This window comes from Haliaeetus leucocephalus, unplaced genomic scaffold (assembly GCF_000737465.1).
Source record: "Haliaeetus leucocephalus isolate CR32 unplaced genomic scaffold, Haliaeetus_leucocephalus-4.0 Scaffold556, whole genome shotgun sequence".
In the NCBI taxonomy this organism is placed as follows: domain Eukaryota; kingdom Metazoa; phylum Chordata; class Aves; order Accipitriformes; family Accipitridae; genus Haliaeetus; species Haliaeetus leucocephalus.
This window is the reverse complement of record NW_010972992.1, coordinates 3,780,227-3,801,067: the sequence shown is the minus strand read 5'-3', so window position 1 is coordinate 3,801,067 and position 20,841 is coordinate 3,780,227. Positions and strand designations below refer to the sequence as shown.

Here is a 20,841-nt window from a genome sequence, read left to right as displayed (position 1 = left end):
CCAGGCTAACGCGCGGCCCTTCCCCTTCTAGGTGCTGCTGCTGCTGTGAGACGGGGCGGCGGGGAGAGCATGGGGCCGGCAGACCTGGTGCAGAAGATCAGTATTAGCGCCGAGAGCCCGCGGGGAACCGAGAGGAACGACGCCGGCGCCGCCCTGGCGGGCGCTGAGAGAGTTCCCCCCGGCACCTGGAGGCAGAAGTGTGCGGCCTACGTGCTGGCGCTCAGACCTTGGAGTTTCAGCGCCTCCCTCACCCCTGTGGCCCTCGGCAGCGCTCTGGCGTACCGGGCTGAGGGAGCGCTAAACCCAGGGCTGTTGGTGGGAAGCGCGGTGACCGTCCTGGCTGTGCACGGAGCTGGCAACTTGGTGAATACCTACTACGACTTCTCCAAAGGCATCGACCACAAGAAGAGTGATGACAGGACTTTGGTGGACCAGATTTTGGAGCCTCAGGACGTAGTCCGGTTTGGAGTCTTTCTCTATACTGTGGGCTGTATCTGTGCTGCTGGGCTCTACACTGTCTCAACGCTCAAGCTGGAGCACCTGGCCCTGATCTACTTCGGAGGACTTTCCAGCTCCTTCCTTTATACTGGAGGTAAGCACTGTATCCCATTTGCTGTGAATCTGAATGTAAACGTGACAGAATTAGCTGATTTGTCAAGGGTTTCTAGAAGATGCAAGTGATCTATCTGGTTAACTGTCTTAAAAATATTTGGTGGTATTTCCTGGAGTACTGGTGCATAAACTTGTGTTCTCTGCCATTGATTGTTGTGGGACGATGTGGGAAGAGGCATGCTAAGTTCTTCAGTTGGCAAGTGGTGTTGAGACAGTTATTTACGTATATGGCTTTAGGTGCTCATCAGAACTGTTGCTGGAACTTTTCATGATGTGTATCTCATATCCCTCAGCAGTATAGCTCACTGCATATTTTCTTTTCCATTGGTGGACTCTGTTTCTTTGTTTTGGAATGTTTTGTTGTTATTCTCTAGGTGGAGTTTCATTGTGAATGTAGAATAGTTTGTGTTTGCTCTTAAGAGGAGGATATTTTTATTGTCTTCTTGGGTTGAGTAGATACAAATGTAATTATTGGGAAAAAAACCCCAAACTCGGTTTCAAACTGTCAAACTTTCAAACAGTTATGTTAGTTTCCTTGAAAGAACCTTGCCAGTTTTGTGTTTTGTTCTGAGCTTTTTATATATTTCTTCAGGATCAGGTTCTAGTATGCGTGATCACACTAGAGTACCTTATTTCTATAAGTTTCTGCATAAATAGGTGCTTCTAGATGTGAAGATGGGTATTAGAACCTGGCCCTTAGTTTCTGTTACATTGTTTGACTGAAGAAATTCAGAAGCTGTGTTTACTTTATTATGTTTGGAAAAAGGAAAAAAAAATGCTTCTTGGCCATAGCTACATGTGCGTTGGTCGTTTTACAATATTTCTGTGGGAAGGGCTGATCTGTTATATTATCCATTCTCTTTTGAGTTGTTTGATGATGCTTCATTTTATTCTTGTGTCTTGCCACAGGAATTGGATTTAAATATGTTGCACTTGGAGACGTGGTGATCCTGATCACCTTTGGGCCCCTGGCTGTCATGTTTGCCCATGCTGTGCAGGTTGGTTATCTGTCTGTCTCACCACTGCTCTACGCTATCCCACTAGCTCTCAGTACTGAGGCCATCCTGCACAGCAACAACACACGAGACATGGAGTCTGACCGGCAGGCGGGTATTGTCACCTTGGCTATCCTCATCGGCCCTGCGTTCTCCTATATTCTCTACACCGTGCTGCTCTTCTTGCCCTACCTGATTTTCTGTGTGCTGGCCACACGCTATACCATCAGCATGGCATTGCCACTACTCACCATCCCGATGGCATTTTCACTGGAAAGGCAGTTTCGGAGTCAGAGCTTCAACAAAATTCCTCAGCGGACAGCCAAACTCAATCTCCTCTTGGGGCTTTTCTATGTTTTTGGTATTACGCTAGCACCAGCCGGTGCTCTGCCCAAACTGTAACAAGAGCAGGAGAGTCAGGCCTCACAATTCAGTATTAATGCTGATTAACAGTGGATGATGTGGGTAGATGACCCATTATGGACAGTGGGAAGAACGGAGAGACTGTCTTGAGCTGTTGGTTGTCTGTGAATTTTATAATCTCTGATGTTGGTTAGCTTGTACAACAGACTTTAAAAAAGTGATTTGTTAGTTTTTTGGAAGGGGTGAACTGTGCAGCTTTCCTTCAGGGGAGCAAGGTGACGTGAGGACAAGGAAACGTTTAAAGAAACTCATCCTTCTGCCACTGAGTTCTTTCACTGTCAACTCAATGAAAGTAAGATTCAGCCTCAAATACAAACTCTCTGTTCCCTTCACAAGCACCGTGATTGCTCTTATGACTCCTTTTCTTACCATGGTCGAGGAGTCAGGTGGCTCCTGTGTGGTAAACAGAAAACACTGCCAAATGTTTAGCATCACAGCAATGTAGGTGCTAGTACTTCACTCCCTTGTGAGCATAGTTCATCTTCATCTGCTGTATGTTTTAATTTTTGTGGGGTTTTTTTCCCTAGCCAAATTTTGAGCTTTTATTTCCAAATCCCATGAAATGCACTAGATACTAATTCATTAACTGTTGCTTCTGCTTGGTCCTTATAGTCTAGAAATTTCAAAGTTATGTATCTCTGTGGGATGTTGGTGCTAAAATGGAGCACAAATAGCCCACTGCACAAACTTTAAGCCAAACCCAGTAAATTTATATTCCGCTGTGAAAGCTGAAGCTATAAATGCAAGTCATGCAACTGAAAAGCCCTCAATGCATAGAAAAACAAGTGGTTTCCATTTTTGCATTTGCTTAGAATTTACTCTCTGCAGTGGCAGTCTTGGAGTTAAAGGGGAGCCGACAGAGTGCCAGATTTGTCTGGCTGGACATGAGTGGAAGAACAAATTCTTAGTTTAAAAAATTATTTTTTCAGTTGTCATTTTCTGTTTATTTAGAGGCCTAGAGTATTATAGCCAAATGTCTTATTACAAGAAGCCTAAAAAGAATCCCACATGAGCAAAAGAGAGAGATACAGAGTTAGGAGAAAGAAGTCAGGATTATTGCACTGGCTCTGCATAAAAATTAGGGCTGGAAACAGGAAGAAATAATTTTTGTAACAAGATTTTTTCTAATAGAGTCCAGAGTTTGTGTGACTGAATCACATTTAAATGTTAGCTCTGAAGTGAAGTTCCCCACCTCTTTTCCCCCCACTACACCTTACGGTGTTGTTTTGTTTTCTCCTGCAGATCTTGCCCCTTGATATTCATGTAGCCGTTTGGAGAACTGATTGTTTAATTATGTAGCAGTGTGAAAAACATGCCAAACACAACTGGGAAAAAATGTGACTTCCACTGCAAAGATTAATTTGATCCATACTGTGTTGCTCAGTAGCAACTGAATTCTCTTCTGTGTTGAAGAAAAAGTATTCATTTCCTGTGTGCAGGGTTTTGGTGAGAAGTTTGTTTACAGGAGTTGTGGAAACCTTCAGGGGAATTGGTAACAGGTGTTGAACTAGAGCTGCTGGTGCCTGGAGGACAACCTTGCTTTTGAACCACATGGGAGTGTGCTAACCACTATATGAAGGGCTTTTAAATGTGAGCAATAAACTAGCAATAAACTAGCATGGTGTTACCCTGCATCTGTCATAGGTAAGTTATGCCCTTGTGTTCATCTGGAAGTGCTGAGTGTTATATTAGTGGATTGTACTGACAGTAGTAAAGCTGAGTTGATGTTACAAGATTACATGGTATAGCTATTTAAGTGACTGTTTTGATGGCTTCATGTTATCCAGTGTTACCCAGCTGTTGGTCTCCTGCTTTACAGCTGAGCTGTAGTCAATGGGAGGGATTCTTTGCAGGTGTATTTTATGAGCCAGAGTTTCATCTTTTTATTAAAATTGGGCAAATGATCTCTCTAATCTGACTAGGCACAAGATGAGACAGACGTCTACAGCAAAATATTCATTTAGATTAGAAACATGAGGAGAAAATGCAAAAGTTCAGCTCAGCTGGATGGAGGGAGATATCCAGAAGGTTTTGGAAACTGTTTTCAGTACATACACAACACAGTATCTATTGTTACTTCTTTGTGGACCTACAGAATAAAGAAGAGCCTGACTCTGAGACCCACTTCACTTTCTACAAAGCAAAAGCTTTTCTAGGGATGTGGACTGAGCTGGTGAATCTGTTAACCTTGCAGCTAGGGATATGTGGGTTTATTAGGTTAATCCCAGCATGGCTTTGTTGCTACCCTATGTAGCAGCTGCGTGCTTTCTTTTATGATAGCTTGTTTTTCTATAGCTATCAGTTTAAAAGAATGGATAGTTACCTTTTTCTACTCCTTTTACATAAACTAGAGTACCCAAGCTAAATTTCTTAAAGTAACTAATACTTGGCTCTTATCTTTCATAACTGTAATTGTGACGGTGAAAAGATCTAGGATGTGATCATTGGTGGAGCAGTGTAGGTAGCTCCAGTTGTATCTAGGCCACCCTTTACTAGCAGGGAAAGGCCCCCTGTGTAGGATGTCTGCTTACTGCTGAAAGGACGAGTGCTTTTTGTTACAGAGATGAAGGAAGAGCTCGCTAATACATGTATATGTTTGTGGAACACTTTTCAAGGTGGGGGTGGTTCAAAGCATTTTAATAGAGTAAGATGAAAATTCATTAATTCCTTACTAGCAGATGCTGGTTGCCTCCAATTCCCTGTCTGTGAAAAACAATATCATTCCAGGTTCTTAAGGATATTAATAATAAATAACACATTCTTCACCGTGGCTTTGAGGAAGTCATTTAACTTCTCCGTGTCTCGGAAAACAGTTAATATTTGCCTACCTCACAGGGATGCTGAGCCGACATCATTGTCGTAGAGAGCTTTGAAAGTAAAGTGCTTTATCTCTGTGTGCTTTCCAAAAAGCATGTTAGTACTAGAAAACATTTTAGGTATGAACTAATCTTACAGGTAACAACCAACGTAAGTAGACCAAAATAATCTCCACATAGACATTGAGTGATGAGAGAGGTTCCTTTATTGGTTTGTTTTGTGATGAGGATGCTGGGTCTCTTTCCCTACCCCTCTCTTCCCTTTCCCATGCTACTTTCCCTGAGTATAAACTTTTTAAACTTCTTTCAGGTCTCACTTGATGAGCTGTGTTGCAGTGTGAGTCTACACTGGTAGATGAACGGATCTGTAGCCCATCTGTAAATGTGTCCTAAAGCACCTCCTGGCCTTTCTTCTTATCCAATAAAGTGTCTGAATGTTATTCTGTTAATTACGCTGTGTTTGATTATTTTGTATCCCTCCAATTGTATTTTTGCACATGTATTAGAGCATGTTCCTGGAAGGAGGAGGGTCTTTGTCTGCCGTGTTTATAGTAGAAGTGCATGAAAGATCATACTTTTTTTTGTTGTTGTGTAAGAGTCCTTTTATGAATCACATAGTCCTGTCCTTCTATATCACTGGGTAAAAAGTTCAGTAGCAGTGATCATCTTGTACTAATGGCAGACTTTGGAGTAGTTTCAATATTTTCATCCCTGAGCAGAATTTGCTTTGATGCAGTTTTCTGTGCCATGTACTGTTCAGCGTTTGTAAGGAGGTTTCAGCTGAACTTTCAATCTTTTTAATAAAGATGGATTTTTTTCATCCTCACCTGTGTGGTCAGCCATTCTTCCAGTGCCATGGTCTCTGCTCCTGACTTGTAATGATTTTATTTGCTCCATAGGACTGTGACGGTATAACGCCTCCCTTGTGTGTGTCATAAATGAGTCTAAAGCATGCTTTGAAATTTTCCTGTCTTGGCCACTGGTGCAGTCTTCTATACAAATGCATGTACAATTAGCTTAAGGAGACTAAGAAGTCTTACTTGTCTTATGTGCTTTCTGGTTCCCTTTTTTTTTTTTTTTTTTTTTTTTTTTTTCATATGTGGTTAAAGTGGTTTGAAGAGTCTAGAGAGACCTCCTGGCTGTGCCACCTCTATTGTCTGTGATGCACATAGCTGAAAACAGATACAAAGAAGACTTGATGTGTGAGGCATTTGTGAAACATGATGATTTCAGTTTCTGCTTCTAGTTTAAAATCCATCTGAGTAGGAGAGATTGAAAGAAGTTCCTGCAGTAAAGTTTAGTGACTATAAATCATTGTGGAGCTAATGCTTTTACCTGCAACACTATCTTACTATCATTGTCTCCTTTGAAGTGATTTCCTGTTTGCGTTTGCAGGGCATTCCATGATTCTACAGACAGCTAGGCCTGGGAAATATTTTTCAGCCTTTCTGAGGTACAGAGTAGGTCCCAAGGTCATAGCACTTGGAGATAATTTTAGAGGATAAAAATGTAGAATAGCATGACATCTAGATACACATGGGCTGTACACAAGGATCCTCCCAAAGAAATTTCATAAAGCTCTTTTCCTGAATCTGCAGAAACCAGCCTGCTGAGTATCCTTTAGGAAGATAGCATGTTGGGTGTTTTGTTACTACTGTAATTGTCCTGCACTTGCCCTTAAAATGCACTCTAATGCTTTGTCCTGGTAGCAGGCAGAGTCTGTTAGTAGTTAGCTTAAACTCATTTTAAAAAAAAACTGGACCTCTAATAGAAAATGCTTGGAGATTTTAAATTCATGCAACATTGAACACCTTTTTGTCCAGTGCCTGTCTAGGTGGAGGCTGTAATTCTGATTATCCACAGATGGCAGCATTGCTCTTCCATCACTGCTGCAGCACCCTGTGGTACCTGTGCCCTAGGCTGAGAGATCCTCTGCCAGGCAGACAATGGCCACTGCAGAGCGCTAGGATTGTCCTGGTACCTTTGACCTTGTTCCACAGTCTAAAAAAACCTGATTCTCTGTGAGAGAATTGGTGGACCAGATTCTGGTATTGCTGCTCCTCTGCTCTTCTACAAGGTTGATCCAGAATCCTAGGTCCACTTTTTACTGAGTGGCAAAACGTTTTATGCAGCTGACTGTATTGTTATTGGAGGAGGAAGGAGGGGTGTACCTCCTGCGTTTTTGGTTTTAGGGGTTGCGCAGGCTTACATCACTGCACTGGTCAGCACATCCTTCTTATTTGGGATGATGTTTTTTTATCCATGACAGCTAGGAGTTTTTTGGGGTGTTTTTCCCCTCTACAGCCAGTGGATCAAAAATCTTCAGGACAATGGAGAAAGGAGACCTTCCAAATATGTACTTAAAACTACTTCTTTTTTTTGTCTCTGCATGAATTCATGTTAGCTGTGTTTGCAAGATTTTTTGGTATTTGTCTGGTTGTACCTCATTGGATCTCCTCTGGTGTAAGGAAACTTGGAAGGTGAATGGCTGCACATGGATTTCCAGTGTCTGGACAGGTGCTTCTGGCCCAGGCAGGTAATGGCAGGAACAAACATTTGAAGAAAGTCAGTCAGTTCTATCTTACTTTTTTATAGCCTTTGCTAATGGCTTAATAAGTTTGTTCTGGTGAGATGCTGAGGGCTGAGCTTTCAAAGGAGTGTGGGCAAGCTGTGCATCATGGGTAGTACACTCGTGGGGAAAAAAATGCAGTGTCTGCACACTCTATAAGATGTACTTCTGTTCAGTCAATTGCTTTTAACACATCTTGAATCGCTGTTGGAAAACCTTAGTACTTGTATAGTATTTTTAGGAGCTTGGACCATATTCTCCCCATTTCTTGGGTGAGTAGACTGAGTCACTGCTGCTTAATCAAGGTCATGCTCCTTGGAGGGGAGAGTACATAAGAGTTCTATTTTCTGGTCTGGTACCTTAATAACTAGGCCTTTCACCTCACATATTGGTTTGTCTTTTAGGTCACTGGTAGATTTTTTTTTTTTTTTAATTTAAATCACCTTTGGTTGCTTTATACTTGGAGTTTTGTACCTGCTGAATTACAATTTAAGGAATGAAATGCTGGTCTGGCTTTTTAAAGCTATTTTTCATTTTAAGGTGGAGCTAAATATCTAGCGAAGTTAAAATCTATAGCTCCCAGAACTGCTAAAACATTTGTAAGTTTTAATAAAACTCGGCACGGCTGGCTTATTGCAGCTGTATGTCTAAAGCAAAGAGGCCCAGCACTGGATAAAATAATGCCTATGCTTTACTGTCTGAAATAAGGTTTTTGCTCTTCTGTGTAACTCAGAGTAAAACCCAAAATGAACATGTTTGTCAAGTTTTTTTACACCTTCTTCTGATGATAACTCTTAATACTGTCAGTGCTTATCCTTTCTATACAGTTGCCTTTATAGTTAGATCACAGGAAAGCCTGTGTTCTAATCCACGTTTCAGTGGCCACATGGATTTGTCTCAATGATAAATACTTGGACGACATAGTTCAGCATTCCTTTGGGGTCAGCTGAGAGAGTGTGACTTGCTTCAACATTCAGGTCTCGCTGATCTGCAGGCACAGTGGGTTACCAACCCAGTGTATTGATTCCCGTGGAAGGAAACCTATGCTTGGGCATCTGTCCCAGACTTCATGCGTGCACTGTCTTGAGAGAGAAGTTCACACATTGGAGTTCACAACGTTTGCACATGAAGACCCAAATGTTTTTTTTTTGAAAACAGAACAAATCCAAACAAAACTATAACCCCTGACTGTCCTCTGCTGACTTCTCATCAGGCTGCCAAGGCCAGAGTGGTTTGAAGAATTAAAAATCTATGGCACCATTGTGCTGTTTTCTCATGAAAACAACAAGGAGGAGAATCTGCTCATTAATCAGATGGCTCTGTCAATAATGAATCAAGATGAACGTGCTGGCTGAGAGATGTGTTACATAGGCAGTTTGTCAGGGAGCAAGGAAAGCAGTGAGAACCTCGCTAAAACACAGGATCTGGCATGCTACTTGTGATGAGAGCTCAGCAACAGGAGAAGAGGTTAGGATCTGCTTCCTACAGTCTAACTCTTGGTTGGCACCTTTCAGATGTCTTGTCTTAGGCTAGGCTAGACTAGTACTGGGCAGCTCTTCTGGTCTGGCAGTGATTTTTAGGTGCTAACTGATGTGGGAGATCCTGGCATCTGCTCTCTGTTATAGTGCTAGATCAGTGGCCAGTTTGTTAACTGGGAAATGCTGAATAGCCCAGCCATTTTAATAAAGGCTAGAGTATTCTTTCCTCCTCTTCTTTTAGGGTAGAGTGGAATGTTCTTTTAGGCAGTGGTTCGATTTCTGTGGGAAACAGTGCCTTGTCACTGATTTAGCACAAAGAATAAAGATGATGCATGTTTTTAGGTGTCCCAGTAAGCCAAAAAACAAGGCCTGCTCCCTGAATCAGCTGACTTACTAGTGATAAGGGAACAAACTGAATTCCTGTTCCATATAAGGGGCAAATTCAGGCAATTTACATCTCACGCAGTGTTTGCAAATAAGGCTGTGAAACATCAGCACACTGTGGGAAATGAGCACTTTCTCAGACTTTGACCTAATGGAAAGAGGGTCTAATAAACCATCTTCCCAGTCTTGTTAGCCATTGTCCCAAGGGCTGATGAAATGACTTCAGATAGATTATAAATTATTTTCTGTGTGGCATAAGGCCACTGTATGCCGCAGTTGAGTCATATTTTAACTTGTGGGGGATAGCTCTACTACTGTATAAACCTTAGCTCTGGTCAATATAAATAAAGGAAAGGTTGGGAATAACATGCTAGAGATTCATGTGGGGGTTTTTTGTGTGTGTTCTAGAGCTCAGTAAAGCCTTAAGAGTATACTTGGTGCTGTGCCATACCATTCTTCATCTGGCCTTTTTTCTTAAATTAATTCTCAAGCAGAAGTTAATTAGCCACCCAGAAACACAAAGCTTCCTCCCCAGTGATGTGCTATAGGCTTTCTGTAAAGTTCTTTTCTGCATCAATCCCCTGCAGTATCCCTGCTTCTTCAAATCTTTGCAGTTGAGGTTTCCAGGAAAAGGTGGAACAACATTTGCCCATGGATGGGGAGAGGAGGATTAAGGGGAAAGATCAAGAAGGGAGTTGGAGAGGACAGTTATGTATTAATGAACTTCAGAAGCTGAAATCCTGTCTTACTTTGTGCTGAAAGATTTTCATTTTTTTTCCACACTCGCTCACAAGGCAGGAATCACATGCTGTTTTGTGAGCAATAGTGGGTCAGCGTGGCATACAGAGCTTCCCTGCCTCTGTCCTCCTTTCAGCAGTGTTAGCCTGAATTCTAAAATCCATATCCCAAATTACCTAGTTTTCAGGGTCATTGGATTCTGGGATTTTAATTTGTTCAAACGCAAGAGAAAGGATGAGCTGGGGAAGCTGAACCTAAGCTATTCCAGGTTTTGTAGTGGTTCTGTCAGTATCCCTGCATAAGATGTGGACACACAGAAATTCAGGTGTTCTAGAGGAAAAAAAAGATTCTCTCTTATATGTAGGGAATTTTAGCATTTTTATATAGTGCTGCTTCATCCAGAGATATTCAGCATTTTCACAAAGATGATGGTGTGACTCTTATGGCTGAACAGCCTGGGATTTGGAGAGGGGAGGTGACTTGCCGCAGTGTGTGAACTTGGCATGTGCCTTCTGAGATACAAATCCTATGTATTTGTCTACTGGCCTACTCCTTGTTTTCTGCAGAACTATGTCCTGGGAAACCATTAAGCAGGAAATTGGTGTGTTCCCAGTGTATGTGTGTGTATAGGAGTCTGCAGTCTTGAACAATGTTCATGGCCAGAAGCAGCCAAGTCCTAAATTCTTCTGTCTCCTTCTGCAGCCTCTGATCAGTAGATAACACCTATCGGCAGAAGAGAACTGGGCTGAAGGCAGCAGCACCAAGGTGTTTCTGCTCTCTATGAGTCAGGAAGGGTTGAATGCATGTACCTTTATGAAAGGGATGCACATTCCCATTGAGAGTTAACTCATCTCCAGATGGTGAAGAAACGCATCTAAGTAATTTAGGGGCCCTGAATGTCTCCTGAGGATTGAGACATAAAAGGAAGAACATCAATCTCTAGCAAGCTAACTCACAGGAGGAAAAAAAAAAAAAAGATTGTTTTCTAGAGATCTGTGTGCTTTTTTTGTGTGGGAGGGAATGTGCGTTGCATTCCGATTTGTGTAAAAAGCATCTTATGGAGAAAAGTTTTCAGCATTTACTTCAGCAAGGCTTCGTACTTTCTAGGAAAAACTGAATTTGATGTAGGTTCTTTCTCTTACACTCAAAACCTGACCCTTCCAGCCACCACTCTCCTGCTAACAGTTTTTGGGGGAAAATTGAAATTCTGTGAGGCCCTGTCTATGTATGGGGAAGGGACAGAGAATAGTTTTGAGTCCCAGGGAAGTAGTGCAGTAGGAATGTCTATCTTGCAATGGGAATAGTGGAAATAGACTATTCAATTTTCATCTGCCAAACAAGAGCTTTAACAGTAAAATATATTATCAGGCTATGGTTGTGCATATAGAAATGTTGCATTTGGAACTTGTGTAGCTTTGAACAGTTTGGCTGAAATAGTAGCGTAAAGCACCTTAGGGGTGGGGCTGATGTTGATGGAAGGGGCCACCATCAAATGGTGCCAATCCAGGTGTGAATGTCAGAATCTGGCTTCTGTGACAGGAGGGCTGTTCACAATACTAGCACAGGCATTTGTAAAATGTCAGTGGCCAAACACAGTCTGTGCCCCATTTTTTTGTCCTTGATGTGAAACAGCAGTCCAAAGAGAGTATGGTGTTCCAGCAGGCACTGCTTCCCCTTTACTGGGGTGACAGCCCACTTGGACAGGAAAGGACATTTGAATGCTGGGAGCTTTGAACTCTGCACGTGATACCTGTCTGTAAAACATGCAGACAGCTGCATTATTCCGTGTCCTTGTGGTAATAAATCAGTCTGGGGTCCCTGAACTGATCAGGGACCAGCTAGAGGAGAAGGCATTTACAATAACAAAACTGATGTGGGTGAGCACAGAAGTAAAGGCATAAAGATGCACGCAGTGCCTGGTGGAGCTCTAATGGTCTTATACTCCTGTCTGCAGTTTTACAGGTGGCAGCTGAATCAGAGATGGAAATGAAATAGTTTCATTTTCAAGTCCTTACACTTCAGTTTGCTATAAATTGTTCCAATCACTGCCAAGTGAGTGACAGTAAAGAGAGTTCCCTGGCTTTTTGCCTAGCCCATGAATATAATTTCAATCAGTGCTCACTGTAGACATCCTGGATGGACAGAATAGCATGTGTATATGGTTGCAAGGCAGGACTGAAGTGAGCTGGAAGAGCCGTATATGGAGAACCAAGACTGGAAATAGAATAGGGCTGAGAGGATCTGGCAGAGCTTTGTATAGTCCTAGACCTGGAAGAGCTGTCTAGGACTTGCTGGGATGTGTCAGAAGTCCTGATCATGGGGGAGCTGGCTAGCAGCAATCTGCTGTGATCTGCCCCTGTCCCTGATGACCTGTTAGCTCACTGTATCACCTAATGTTAGTCCCTGCTTTGTCCTGGAGCAGGGCTCTGGGGCTGATGCTGCAGCTTATCTTACTGCCTCACCAATTGGGATTCTGTGCTTGCTAGAGTTCAAGGTTGGACTATAAAAATCTCTTCTAGTGTGAAATCTGCCATAAAACTAGTTACATGCAAATGGATGTATTTACCAGGCTGCAGGGGGAAATGAGCTCAGCCATTGTTAAAGGAGAAAGTCTTGGTTTCTGACAGATTTTTTTGTTTATTTTCAGTGTAACCTTAAAAAGTCTCCATATTTTTCTCATGCAGGCTGTCAGCATGCTTATTAGAAATTCTTCTTACCTAATGTGGTACACACCTTTGTGGTCTGCAGTGAATTGGAAAAAAACCCAGCAAAATGTCATCCATGAGACAGCACTGGTGCGTGAGAGGATTCAGACCCGATCTTTGGCTGCTCAAAGGGTGTAGTTAGCAACTTGCAAAATCATCTGTGTACAGTAAGCCTTACCCATATTAACAAACCAGTGGGCTTGATTTATCTCCAGGAACCACGAGGGCTCAATTTTCTTTTGGCAATGATCCCTGTGCTGCTGCAACCACTTCGGGTACCTGGAAGGTGACATAATTTTGTTGGATTGTCCATGATCTTTATTCCTTTTTTGACACCAGTCTTTGTCTGGTGTCTCATTCAGAAACGAGCAGTTCCTTGAGGATGCTTTCTTTTCCAGAGACACATTCCTTCTCCTTATTCGTTGGTAGAGTCCTTGCATGAAACATTCAGTCGTTGTTGATAGCACTAATACTACCAGGAAGACACCGGATATAATCTGGACTGTGAACTTCATTAGCTTCTGTGAAGTGATCCTTACACACCATTGCTGATTTGGGGTCCTAATTTTTTTTTATTTAGGACTACATTTAAGCCCATCAATGTTTTCTGTTTCCTGCTGAGATGGGGATAGTGTGTTTGACTTGTTCTCTGTGTTTTGTTCTGCATTTGTGAAGATGTTTTACAAGAGCTAGCTTGGTTCCACTGTATTTACAAGCTCCTCTGTGCTGCAGCCAAACACTTCACAGTCCTTGAGGGATTATTTTGTGATTTAATACGGGTTCTCTATAAAGAATAGAACACCTCCCCATCCCCCATGCTTTTTTGCTAATGCTATTGCCTTTCAGTGCCATAACCTTGAAAAAAGCTGACAACACAGCAGCAATGCTACCTAGACAACTTATCTTCTGAGCACTTCAGCGTGGGCTGCTAGATCTGGGCTGGAGAAGTATTTATCCGGCTCTGTTTAGACAGGAGCAGTCTCTTGCATACAAGCTAGCAAGTCAGCACCCTTTACAGAATGGACTTTATCATCCTTTGTGTTTGTGGATGTTGTGAGCTGTTGTTTTACAGCAGCTGGGAGAAAGGCGTATCACACTCTCTGTTCCAGTGAGAAACACAAGACAGAAGCTGATCTATCAGAGCCTGACTTCTCTGTATCTACAACATCTTTGTTTTTTCCCTGCTGCAATGATTTGCAAATTGTTACCTGTCTCTTGCAGGCAATGCCGAAGCCTGCACTGGATCATGTGATAAAAGACTAATTGGGCACCTTCTGTCCCAGCAGAGTAAACTGAGATCATAACCTTTCAGGGATTAGGAATCCAATTATCTGGAGAAACAGACACCAGATTGAAATATCCCTCCTAACCTCTTATTGCTTAGTATTCCAAACCTGTACCATATCCCTGCAATGGAAGTTTCTAAAGTCATCTAATAAAAAGATTAGAATTACCCTTAAATAGCTTCCATAAAGATTATTATTATCTAGTGATAATTTCATCTCTGAGCCTGTCTTGAGTGCTTTTTGGATCCAGATGAGCCAAAGAGAGCTGATGGCTTTAAAAGACTACACTTATTTACAGGCCCTCCTGGGTGAGGCAGAGAGCTTGTGGGACTAATTGTGCATTTCAAATGCCTAGGAGGAGGCTTTCCTCTTTCCTCCCCACTATTTCATGTGTGATTGATTTATGGAACTCACCACTGCATGACAGGACTGAGAACTATCTACAAGAACATAACTGAAGACGGGGTTGCAGATGCAGATAAAAGGTAACTGCGTCATTATATTGATATTAGCAAGCACCTGATTAAGCACTTGCCTCACAAGGTTTAAAATGATTATTGGGTCAAGAAGAGGTTTGCTGTCACAGTTTAGCACAACAAAAGCATTCGGCACTCATCATTACCAACCTGTAATAGCCAGAGTGAACATCTCTTTCTGCAATGGATGAGAGAGACGATTTTGGTCTATGAATCCCCTATTGACTGCATGTGAAGAACGGATGCCCTCAGTAAAGGGGAATTCAGAACTGTTTCTTGTCTACAGCAATCTACTTGCTTCTGTTTACAGAAAAAGTGCATGACACTCTGGGTTTCCTGTATCTTGGGTGAGCTACAGATAGATGAATGGGTAGATTTACACAGTATATAATCTGGTAGAGTGGTATGACATGGAACAAGCAAGAGAATACTTGAGAGATTGAGGGTGCAGGTAAGGGAATGAGAGTATAAGATGTGATCCAAAAGAGTCCCCATTTTGTACAGAGGCCCAGTGAGGATTGTGTGGACTGAAAGCATATCTGTGTCATAACAGAGGGCCTGCATTTGCCAGACAGCAATTTAAGTACCTTATCTGTAGATTTCTGCAGAAAATTCTGTATGAGCCAGACATCCACTCCTGGTCAAAGAGATGATAATGAAGGAGATCAGGAAAGCTGAAGAGTGCAAAATTCCAGTGTGCCATGGGAATGTTTCCTTCTACTTGTTTGGTCTGACAGTGGGACAGACGTGGTGGGAACCACAGGAACAGAACTGTGAGACACTGAGATTATTCCCTTCAGCACCACTGCTTGCGATTCCTCTCCATTTGCAGCCTTACAGAACCTGTTCTAGAGCTGAAAAGAGTTTTATGCTGTATTTACTGCTTTTCATTTTGGTCTTACACATTTTTTCCCCAGGTTTTCACTTTCTTCTCTTAACCTGTTGAGTCAGATACTGCATGTCTTTCCCCTTGCTGAGGGACTGAAGGGCAGCACTCCCACTGCTGTCAGTGGAGACGAGCAGCAAAGTCAGAAGCATTTCAGGGGGAGTAATGGGGAGAATTGGGTTGAATTGTGGAGGTCCCTTGCAAACACTATACAGCTTCTATTAATTTCAAATGGAGCACCTCCAGGAAACAAACACCCTATGAATTTTTTTCTTTAAGTTTTAGAGAGCGACACAGAGGTGTGCATTTATTTTGTTTGCTGGATGGAAAATATTAGTGCAACAGGTGGTAACGGGCTGTTGCTTGACCTGCCCACAGCTTATTCTCTGTGAGACAGTGGTACATAGTGGGAAGTTTCCCACCAGAGGAGTTAAGAACATACATAGTTTGTTCTTGTCTGGATTTCGAGCACAGAGGTCACTATGGCCATTGGTTTTTATTAGTTTAATATATGTTGAAGTCTACAAATAAATGCTGGAACCCAGGTGGAACAGATGAGATGTGACTAAGTTCTTGGATGATTGATAATGAGTAGGGACTGGAAAATCAATTGTGTTAATTCCTGGCTTGTCACTGGGACGGAGAATTAATGAGAAAATCCGTCTAACTTAATGGTATTTACACATTATACAGACTGTGATAAAATTGTCTTCAGGTGCTGCTTGGCATCACAATTATGGGATTATTGTAGATCCAGAGTCAGGAACAGAAATCCACAAGCACAAAAACTCCCTTCACAAACAGCAAACAAGTGATGACACGGACCAGCTAGGAGGGCTGAAGAGAAAACAGACAGGCATCATTTTTTGCTTCGTGTACTGCATGCTTAGGAACTTATTGGAGGGATTGTGACATTGGTGTGTGATGATTCATATTGTGTGTGGTGCTGCGCTTGTGATAAACACCATGCCCCGTGGGAATCCTTCTGTCGTGGTTTAACCCTGGCCAGCAACTAAGCACCACGCAGCTGCTCACTCACCTCCCTCACAGTGGGATGGGGGAGAGAATCAGAAGGATAAAAGTGAGAAAAACTCGTAGGCTGAGATAAAGACAGTTTAATAGGTAAAGCAAAAGTCGTGCATGCAGGCAGAACAAAACAAGGAATTCATTCATCACATCCCATCAGCAGGTAGGTGTTCAGCCATCTCCAGGAATGTAGGGTTTAGGGATTACTCCGTGTGGGGCCCGGATGATAGAACACCAGTATGATGATTAAAGTCGTCACTTTATTGAGCTTAGCCGATCATTTTTATACAATTCTCTAAGTTGTTTAGAAGCTTTGATTGGCTGCTGCATGCAAGCATTTGGTGTCCACACGCACAAGCATAAGCGTTGATTGGTTACATCGATACTGTCTATGCGTATAAACATAAGATAAAGTTAGTTATACTCACTCTGTACACGTGCATAAACACAGGACATAATTGGCTATGTTAGTTAGAGCATGCAAGACTTGTCTTAGTCCAATTGGTCGAGATAAGCCCCTGAATTGAGGTTGGTTGTGCCAAGTTCCCTTTATCGTGGAATGTGCACTTGTGTTTTTCTAACTGGGACCTTTCTTTTTCTATCTTCTTGTTTAGTCTGTTCAAAGCCTTCTAAAGGTGTCTGGAACACTCTTGTGACCATGAGCTACTTTCAGGCCCAATAACTAAGTTCCATATAATTCAACCCTACACAGGAAAGCAGGGCTCCACCACATGTAATGGTTACTTGGGAAGACAAATGCCATAACTCGAAACATCCCCCCCTTCCTTCTTCTTCCCCCAGCTTTATATGCTGAGCATGATGTCATATGGTCTGGAATATCCCTTGGGTCAGTTGGGGTCAGCTGTCCCAGCTGTGTCCCCTCCCAACTTCTTGTGCACCCCCAGCCTGCTCACTGGTGGGGTGATGCAAGGAACAGAAAAGGCCTTGGCTCTGTGTAAGCACTGCTCAGCAGTAATGAATATATCTTGGCGTTATCAACACTTTTCAGCACAAATCCAAAACATAGCCCCATACTAGCTACTATGAAGAAAATTAACTCTATCCCAGCCAAAACCAGCACACCTTCCCTCCAGGGGTCTTAAAGCACTTTGTAGACAGCAGGGAGGCTGCTCATCTCCCAGTGCAGTGGATTCTAAGTAGGTGTTTAAAACATTTGAAAGACTTGAGTCCCCATCTTCCTCTGAGTTAGGGAGTGGTCTGCAATTACGCTCACTGAGCATGAAGTTTGTGCCAGACCAGCAGCAGTATTATGGCACTGAGGGTGAACCAGTGGTGCTAGCTTTACTACACTGACCTGCCAAAAAAGTCAGGTAGGAAAGCAGCAGATGGCCGTCAGACTGCTGCAGAAATTTGTGAAGCTGTCAGCAACTGCTCTGCAGAACAGAGCGCTCAGGTACCTGCTTGAATGAGTGGGGAATGCAGGTCTTGATCATGACTGACAGAAAAGTGAATCCATCTCCCCAGCTGCCTCCTGTCCACCAGGAGTTAATCCAGCTGAGACAGCATTGGTATAATTGATGGTGTATTACTGAATAAGTCATCCATAAACCTTGTGTACTCAGAACACCTGCAGCCCTCTTGCTTTTCTTGTCAGCCTCCCTCTCCTTGCTGTTGTGCTTTATATGCCTTCCCATCCTCCAATCTGTATTTAAGTATGCTGAGTGCTTAAAATCCCAGCAGCTCCCAGGGCTGTCGAAAGGGGAATAAAGGGAGATGCTATATAGTGACACTAAATTTGTTTTGTGTTTTCTCTCTAAAGATTTGTTGCAGGTTCTTTTCCTCCCATCTCAGTGTGTCAAGGTTTTAGTTGTGTTGGAAAGTTTTGGAAGAGAATGATTAAAAGTTCCCCCTTCTGACAGGCAGACAACTACAGGGATGAGAGTCAGAGGAATAGACCAGACCTCAAGTGCCCCCAGGGCTGAACTCTGCTGGTTCTTAAGCTGCCTGGATAGCCTCTATGTAGCTGCCTCTGTAGCCTAGAGGTCCCAGTTTGCAAATCTAAATATTTTTAGGAGAATTCCTACAGGGCAAGTCCTGGTTATGTCCTCTAGGTTGTGTTATCCTTGTGTTTCTACAAGGGTCCTTAAACTTTCAGTGCCTTTCTTTGTATTAGCCAGATCCTATTGCTGGCAAGAGGTGTAAGGAGCATTTTTCTGCTACAGTCTGCTTAGCAAGAAAGGGACCCAGATTTTTCACAGTTTCCAGACTGCTCCAGCAAAGATTCCCAGGTTGTCTTCTCTATTTGCAGGCTTTGAAATTACAGCTGGGTTGGATACACTATGAGACTTGTCTGATAGTGGTTATTTCAGAGACCACATGCCAGAGGTATCCAATATGCTGGTGGGCAATGAGCAGAGACAGGCTTTCCAAAGCTTTACTGTGCATAATCTGCTATGAAAGAAGAAAATAACATCCTGAATAAAACAATGTGGGACATACCTTTTTGAGGTATAATGGGGTGATCTTTGTCAAGATTCAGATTTAATAGAATTTTTTCACAGGTGCTCAGTAAAATCCTAGACTTAGGCAGAGACAACCTATGCTATGACTATGTTTAAATGCTGGAAAGGAAGTACCACCATGCCATGAAGAAAAGCAGCTGAGAGCTCCCAACTTTGACCTCTGTTTCATGTGTAGGTGTATTTCTCTCTCTGTATGTTGCCTAAGTGGGAGGAATCGATAGCACTCTAAAAACAGTATTTCTAGGGTGTGACTGTGTTATGTCTGGCAAGAGATGTAAAATTCAGTTCTTCCAGCTCTTAAGACATCCAAGAGAATCTCTCTTAAGTGCCAGTATAAATGCACTTGTAATACATGGGTTGACTAGTTCTGATTCCCTCCACTGGAGGATAGCGGCTTACCTGCAGCCTCTCAGCTTTACTGCACATCTCCACTTAGCCAGTGGAGAAATTTAGGAGCCGTGTGCTGAAGCAGCCTGCTCAGGGCCACACAGTGGATTGGTGGTGTCGAAGATGTAAGAACCAGGAAGTGAAACTATTTGCTAGTCCTTTACTTTTTTTGTTTGTTGTTCATTTCATGGAGGAGGGAAGATGGGCTTAGAGGTAAGGAGAGCAATAAAGGATTATCCTTTGCCAAAGTGCACTGAGAAATCTCTAAGCCCGAAGGAGTTTGGCACTACACTGTTCCTGTTCGTTTGAACTCCTCACAAAGGAAGCAGCTGTTCAGAGTTGCTTCGGACATGTGTCCAGGGTGATTTGGACTTAAGGAAGGCATGTTGTTTCCCCTTCTGAATGTAATTGAATTCAACCCTGACAAAGCCAAATGAGGTGGCCACTGTGGCTGCCAACTGTAATTAAGAACAGAATGCTCTCTGAGTAAAAAGAAGGTGAAATCCCAAGCGTTCTTAATTCTCATGATTTCTGACAAGTTTGTGGAAAGCTGGCTCCTTAATCCCCAGGCTATGTTCTGCTTGGAGTCCCTCTGCTTTCGTGAACTCCTGCTATGCCTGTGTCACACGAACATCAGACAGGAAGATCAATGAACAGATTGTGCAGTGCCTACATGCTCTGACATACAGATGTGCCATCTCACAGTGCATAAATACACATTTGGATGGCCCCAAACTGGATCACTTGGGTGCAGAGAAGACAGGAATTGTGAGGCTGTGGCGTCAGTCCATAACGGTGCATGGTCTGCTTGGCTGATGCTCTGAATGTTGCTACCACCAGTAAAAGCTACACTGATACATTGTGAGAGAGGATTCTCAGCACTGAGAGCCTCAAACAGTAAAATTTGGTGCAAGTCTATGCCCACTGCAGTGATCTGTCCTGGGAAGAGGGGCAAAGTGTTTCTGAGGGGGAAGAACCCTTGCTTCATACTGAGTTTTATGTTTCAGAGGCAATTTGTAGAAGCAGCTAGTGGTTAAGGCATTAGTCTGCAGCTTGCAGGCTCCTGTTAAATTCTTTGCTTCAGGTTTTGTGTCTGATAGTGGATCGGATGCTTCCCTTTCCTGGTCTCAGTGCCTAATCTGTAAAATAGGGATAATTGTTCTCATCTTGCCAGAGCATTGTTATGACACATCTGTTAAGACTCTGAGGTACATAGATACTGTTGTGATAAAAGCTTTGTCAGTAATTAAGATGGAAATTTAGATGTTTTTCTAGGTGATCTCCCCAGGCCTGGTTCTCGGGAAGGGCTTGCTGACAAGAGGCTGAATCAGGACTTCCTTTCTTTTGTTCTGCTCTTGTCTACAGAGGAATTTTACCTCCTTCTGTTTTGGGCTTAATCACTAGAAACTCTGCAGTGCATGATAAGACTGTGAAGAAAAAAAGATTAAAAAGCAAAAGGATTAAAATCTAAAAGGCTCATCCACTGTGTGCTCTGGAGAATCTGCTCAAGCTGAAGCCTCTTGGAGAAGCTGCATATATCTCTATATTAGTTCTGACAAGAAGAATGTCTCTGTGTC

The 20,841-nt window shown here is 42.7% G+C and overlaps 1 protein-coding gene across 2 annotated transcripts in view; it reads left to right on the top strand.

The window, feature by feature from the left end:
• The first annotated feature begins 15 nt into the window (after positions 1–15).
• Positions 16–20,841, top strand: part of UBIAD1 (UbiA prenyltransferase domain containing 1) — a 104,948-nt gene continuing 84,122 nt past the window's right edge. Inside the window, exons 1-2 of one of the 2 annotated variants that reach the window (XM_010577319.1) lie at positions 16–592; positions 1,522–1,610. In XM_010577319.1, coding sequence (XP_010575621.1) covers positions 70–592; positions 1,522–1,610 — 612 coding nt within the window. In that variant the 5' untranslated portion in view covers positions 16–69. Of the gene's footprint in view, positions 593–1,521; positions 5,151–20,841 lie in introns of those variants that run through there. The other variant, XM_010577318.1, reaches the window with a different exon arrangement.